Source organism: Vigna radiata, chromosome 6 (assembly GCF_000741045.1).
Source record: "Vigna radiata var. radiata cultivar VC1973A chromosome 6, Vradiata_ver6, whole genome shotgun sequence".
Taxonomy (NCBI): domain Eukaryota; kingdom Viridiplantae; phylum Streptophyta; class Magnoliopsida; order Fabales; family Fabaceae; genus Vigna; species Vigna radiata.
In genome coordinates, this window is record NC_028356.1 from 1,177,731 (window position 1) to 1,183,730 (window position 6,000).

General features: G+C 37.3%; 1 protein-coding gene across 3 annotated transcripts; it reads right to left on the reverse strand.

The window, feature by feature from the left end:
- Positions 1-265: 265 nt before the first annotated feature.
- Positions 266-6,000, reverse strand: LOC106764955 (probable WRKY transcription factor 20). 3 transcript variants are annotated; one of them, XM_014649414.2, is made up of 6 exons: positions 5,494-6,000; positions 3,818-3,985; positions 2,964-3,453; positions 2,638-2,803; positions 2,392-2,550; positions 266-993 (listed from the first exon to the last, which is right to left on the reverse strand). In XM_014649414.2, exons 1-6 carry the CDS (start codon positions 5,725-5,727, stop codon positions 519-521), a joined length of 1,692 nt encoding a protein of 563 aa, XP_014504900.1. In that variant the 5' UTR covers positions 5,728-6,000; the 3' UTR covers positions 266-518. The 3 variants fall into 3 exon arrangements, with proteins under 3 accessions (XP_014504900.1, XP_014504899.1, XP_014504901.1); XM_014649413.2 differs by having other exon boundaries at positions 2,901-3,453; XM_014649415.2 differs by lacking the exon at positions 5,494-6,000 and adding an exon at positions 4,331-5,487 and having other exon boundaries at positions 2,901-3,453.

Sequence of the window (6,000 nt, forward strand, 5' to 3'; positions counted from 1 at the left end):
ATTTCCAAACAAGATCAAAAATGATGCAAGTCTAATCTACACAAAACAGTAAGAATATCCAACATTTACAGATCACGTGCAGTCCAACTTCATTATACCAAAACAGATCATCAATCACGGGGTATGTACGACTTGTAATCAGTGCAGTGGGGACTAGGGACCAAGTCTAACCAACGTGGAATACTGAACACGAGATACAATATTTAGCAAAAGGCTTTATGCACTTTTAAAAGATTTTGTAGGAGTAACTTTGACATCAGCCTCATTTATACAGAAGAATTTGGATATGATTATAAATAATTATACAATTACAGAGATTTAAAAGTCAACATGATGGAGCTGCTACCAATTCTACATAACGGCAGCTCTCAAATAGTGATATAAACATAAAAGAACTATCTGCATTTTCGTACAGAAAATGAGATGTTACACCTTTGAAGCTATACCCGCCAAAAATTAAAAAAGAAAGTGAAATGTTACTCGGAACTTTTATTTTCATGTCTGTTGTGTGATCAACTTCATGGACCCATTAGTATTCTTCCCATGCTCTGTGGGCAAGGATACGAGGCATGGTTTAAAGCTGAACCATCACTCCTATTGTCTCTAGAACCATAGGGATTAGAGCTGTTATTTAGAACACCAAAGTATACTGGAGCTGAGCTAGTATGAACAAACTTGAAATTGGAATTACTTGTGTGAGTTTGAGTGTTCCCAAATTCAGAGTGCATTATTTTCCCTTGTGCGTTTGATCTATGTTCAGCAGCTGAGCTAATTCCCATCCCAAGGTCAAGGCTAATAGTATCACTTTCTTCCAACTTAATTCTTGTCTGTCCAGCTGCAGCTACTGCCATGTCATGGCTGCTATTCTTTGCAGCTGGTACATCATGATTGTGTTTACCCTCATATGTGGTTATCACTGCTTTTGGATCATGAGATGCCCTCTCCACATGTTTTCTGACAGGGCAACCCGCATTTGTGCATTTGTAATAACTCCTACATAAGCAGCATAGTAAGATACAAGTTTAACAAGAAATATGTAGTTGAGTAGCAGATTTTAGCACTGCAGTTAGTATGAATCATAAGGATGGATCATAAACAACAAGAATATCAAGGTCTACAAAGCACATATTTGATTTGACTTCCATGCTTTTAAAGCATTTCCTGAAGTAGCCACACAACACACTAATATAGCAGAGGAATCATGAGAAGTAACCTTTTGAGTCTTTAATAATGACATCCACATTGATGATTGTCTCCATGAAATAGAAAGGGTGGTACATACACTTCCAAGGACAACTATAACAACAAAATTAATTCATGTATATGTAGCCCAACTTATAACTAATTGCTCACAACTGTCTATTGACTTCATCAAATGACAGCAAGTTTAGCTGTGACATTGGGAACAGATACACCAGTCACTCATTAAAACAAGCAACATAGTAATCCTAGTTTCCTCATGAACAAAATAAAATACACTGTCCACATGTACTTCAATCTTTATGACTGAGTATAAAGCCTGCAATGATATGAATATCTTCTTGTCCTTCCCCACCCCGCACCCTAAATTTTCTCACAACTTGGTAGGGTATATACAAAAATAATGTTTGCTTCTTTCCTTTTGGATGGGACATCTACTCCTCAATACTTTCCTATAATTAATAGTCTACTGCCACTTTAATTCTCCACCGTGCTTCGTAGAAAAATTTTAGCAATCATGCTATTAATTTTCAGTTTGTGTCATACCCATGCAAGTAATTTAATCACTCTAGTTCCTCATTCTCAACAACTTTATACTACAAAAGAGAAAAATAAAAAGCTTCTGAATGAATATTTAAAACAGATTTCAAAGTCATCCAAGAGAAATTTCTCCACCTAATAATCTAGCAAGTTATTTTTCCAATGCTGTTCTTGAAACTGTAAAATATCATCTACCTCGCCCATAGAGCTCCATCAAAGTATCCCATACCAAAATGTTCTTGTTTACGGGATTCATTAGTCTAGCTTACTTTTAACAAGAGCCTAATAACAATAATAAACTTTCTTCCTTCTTTTGCAACTCTGTGTGTGTGTGTGTGTCCCTCGCATTTGCATGTCTGAATATAATCTAGTGAAAGATGCAGACTTTGTTTATGGACAAGGTAAGCTATAGCTGCAACAGGGGTCTTAATGCGAGAGACTAGCTAACAACAATCATGACTAAAAAAAGATTGAAAAGTGAATATTCAAGTTTCAAAAAACTATTATATCATGTTAATTCCTCACTTCAATTATTGTCTACACAGCAAGTACAAGATCAAATGCTTGACAATAGTAAAAAAAATCATTTGACAAATCACATACATTAAATTGAAGTTATTAATTTAACTTCTATTCTCAGTGAGGACATACCTTGGGTTAGGATTGCCTCTCACCACCTTTTGGCCATACTTACGCCAGCGATACCCATCATCCAATATATCAACCTCACTCAAAGTTTGTACAACAACCCGTGGTTCTCGGATAGGCTTAACTACAGGAGTGATGTCAACATTTCCAAGTTCCATTTTTCTACTCAACAAAAAAGAAAAAAAACTCAGCAGCAGCAAGTGGGCACACATGCTGAAGAAATTCAGAGCTTCAACCAAATTGTCATACCTTCGCTTTGAGAAGGGATCATCATCATCATTGTCATCACTAATCCTGTTTGACACAAACCCAACACCCTCTAAACCATCATCGTTTGTTGCTATGGTTGATGGCTCAGAAGCACTGTTGAGCTCAGCAGCATGGGACAACTGACCATACATGGAGGATGCTTTGTCTACAAGAAAAAATTAGAAGAAAAAGAAATTCAGCTTATTTCTCTGCAATAAGTTATAATAACATGGAAGCTATGATAAGCATCTGGCTGGTATTACCATCTAGGCCAGCCAAAGAAGAATCCTTATCGGATCTCTCTACTTGAATAGACATAATAGTACCAGTAGAGTATCGGCAGCTTGGTTGAGGTTTAGGATGATCATGTGTTCCCTTGTAAATTATCTCTGCGATTTGACCATCATGAGAGCGTTCAAACAGTTTTTTCACTTCACAGTTAGGATGTGTACATTTGTAATAACTGCGTGGAAATTCACTTCCTTTAACAAGTTTTTGCCCGTATTTTCGCCAATTGTATCCATCATCAGATGTTTTCTCAGCTGCAACTGAAATTCCATTGCCTCTAACCTCAACATGTGATTCTTGAAGCCCAGTAGCTGTGTTGCTTTTGTGGTTAACGTCATCCAAATCAACATCAACAGGAGCACTAGGACTAGAACTAACCATTTGTACAGGTGATGATAGACTTAATTCGTTAGCAGGAACTGCTATCTCACTTTCAACTAATGGTGAGGAAACAAATGATTGTGCTTTTCCTAGACCTTCTGCTTGAGTTGATTGTTTGATAACATGGTTATTGAAGTCAGCAGGAACCTTAACATGAGCAAATAGCATTGGATAAGTGCTATGAAATTAGCAAATCTTCAAAATAATATTAATCAGAACATAGAAACACCATTTGTTTTTATCTAACACTATAATCATGTATAGGACTATGAATTATAAAACCATTCAAATGAAACAAGACTTCAGAATTTATTTTGTCTCATGCAACAAAGTATGAGTAATATCAATCTTGATAAATTTGAATTCTGAAGAATTATCCTATCCTGTTTTGTCAGTTAGTATACAGATTTAAACCAAGTAAAATCAGGATTAAAAACAAAATTTGAGCCCATTCGTCCATGTCATTTGAAAGTTATTTTAATCAAAGTGTTGCCAACATCAATTGCATTACCATATTCAACCTGTTGAGTGGTTTAAACTCAAAGAAGCTTGATTTCCTGTCCTCAACAGTATTGGTATTGAAGCATGCAGTGGTTACTGCAAATGTAGCAGAGGCCTTAGAACCATGTACTGTTTGTTGAAGCTTGCGGAGGGACCCTGTAGTTGGTGAAGACTCCACCTGCAACGCATGGACAAAAAAATATTTAAACTATGAGCTTTTTGAGCAACAGTTGTGGAGTGATGAAAAATTATAATGCACTGAAAGATACAAGGAACAATTTATCTTCTCAGAAACCAAATAAAAGGAGAGGAGGGAAAAGGCAAAAAACAGCAAGTTCCTGAATATCTGAAAACCCTAAGGCCTCAAACAGCAATTAATAAACCTAGGAAATCCGTAATAACAGCAGAAAGAAACCACATATATAATCTTCTGAGTAAACCAATAAACCTAAACTAATTGAATGGTTTATCAGCTAGTGATGTAAGCAACCCACTATAATTGAACGTAAGCAAAGTTTTTTACTTTCTCCTGCTGCTGATATTGCATATTGTTTATTTGGAGCCCGTTTGACAAAGATACCACAGTCGTTATAATTTGCAAAAGTTAGTTATATAAACAATCAATCATAACAAAGAAAAGACTCTCCTACATGAATGTAGCAAATAATTCTACTCGAATTAGGACCATACAGACTATTAGCGTCTAGAAACAAGTCCTTTCAAAAAATCCAGACCCACAATCTTTCTGACATTCCCTATATTATTCTCACAGCACACATAACTAAAATCAATCCACTAATCGTCGGTAATGCTTGATTCGTTTGCTCCACATATATAAATAGTAAAGGAAAAGAAGAGGACTTTTCTGTGCACTCTGCTGCACCGTTGAAACAAAAACAAACAAAAAGGGCAAGCACCAACAAAAAAGAAGATTCATTATGTGAAAAAACAACACTGACATTAAAATAAATAAAAGGAGAATGTCTAGCGATCCTCAGCTAAAGTTATATTCCACCAAAGAGAATACCGTATTTAAGCATAAGGCAGCCAATACATAATCCTATAAGAGCAAAAGCATCAGAAACTAACGGACCCATATACAAAAAATGTACTACTAAGTGAAGGATCAAACGAGTAAAGAGCCAGCTCTAAAGAAACCATTTTCCACGAGGCTGAACCAGCATATAAGAATTTCGAATTTTGCATACCAAAAAAAAAGCATCTGCAGCTCATTACTCACCAGCATTCAAATCAAGTCATTCTAAATCATCAAATTATTCCATCAAATCGATAAGAGTTGACACCAACCCAGATAAGCCCTATTGGGTACTGAGAAACCCCAAGAAAATCACGGTGAAAAGAACAATTTTTTTATATGCCACTCGCTATAAGTGGCCTTTACCTTATATGTGTCAAGTAAAAAAAGAACAGTAAAACACAACCTTTGACCAAAATGAACTAAAAACGACAACATTCCCCCACTGAATTCACTCAAGCATGTAGCTTTCCTTCTTCTGTTCCATCTCCTCTCAGAAAACACAAAAACCCTCTGAAAAAATGAAAATTCTCCCCCATAAACACTCACCCACTTATTTCCATTCTTCACCAAAGTAAACACTTCAATTGGAGTTCCCAAAGAAGAGGAGGAAGAAGTAGAAGCAAAAGAGCACACACTCACTCACTCACCTTCATGTTGGAGAGAAGAACCGGTGATTCCAGAAAGGACGTCGGACTCAGTCCTGGAGGAATCGTGATGCACGGCGACCTCGAGATCGGAAGCTTCGCCGGCGCAATCAGCTTGTACCTCGCCGTCGAATTCTGACCCGGCCCACCTCGATTTGGATCCTCAGATGCCCCGTTGAGGCAGAGCTCCGAACTCGGTCTGGGCTCGGCGGAGGTGGTGGCGGCGGAGGCGTCCATTGTGAGCGGTGGCGTTGATGGGAGTCAGAGCAGAAGTAGGGAGGGAGCGAAGGGCAAAAGGGTCATTTCAAAGATGAATTTTTGTTTTGTGGGTGTTGTGTTTGTGTTTGAAGGTTGTGTTGTGTCAGAGATGCTGTAAGAGCAGGACTCAGTTGACTTACAATGTTGGATCTCTCTTTCTCTTACAAACAACTCACTCACATGTCTGTGACTCTCTTCCCTTCTCTGTCATTTTAAACCCTTCTTTCTCAACTTTTTTTTTTTTTTGTTACT

Bases quoted from the DNA above. Each gene is read 5' to 3' on its own strand.
- LOC106764955 (XM_014649413.2), bottom strand. From the start codon at position 5,727: ATGGACGCCTCCGCCGCCACCACCTCCGCCGAGCCCAGACCGAGTTCG. The intron at 3,986-5,493 runs GTGAGTGAGTGA...CATGCGTTGCAG, and splicing joins TTCTTCTCTCCAACATGAAG to GTGGAGTCTTCACCAACTAC. The intron at 2,804-2,900 runs GTAATACCAGCC...TTTTTCTTGTAG, and splicing joins TTCTTTGGCTGGCCTAGATG to ACAAAGCATCCTCCATGTAT.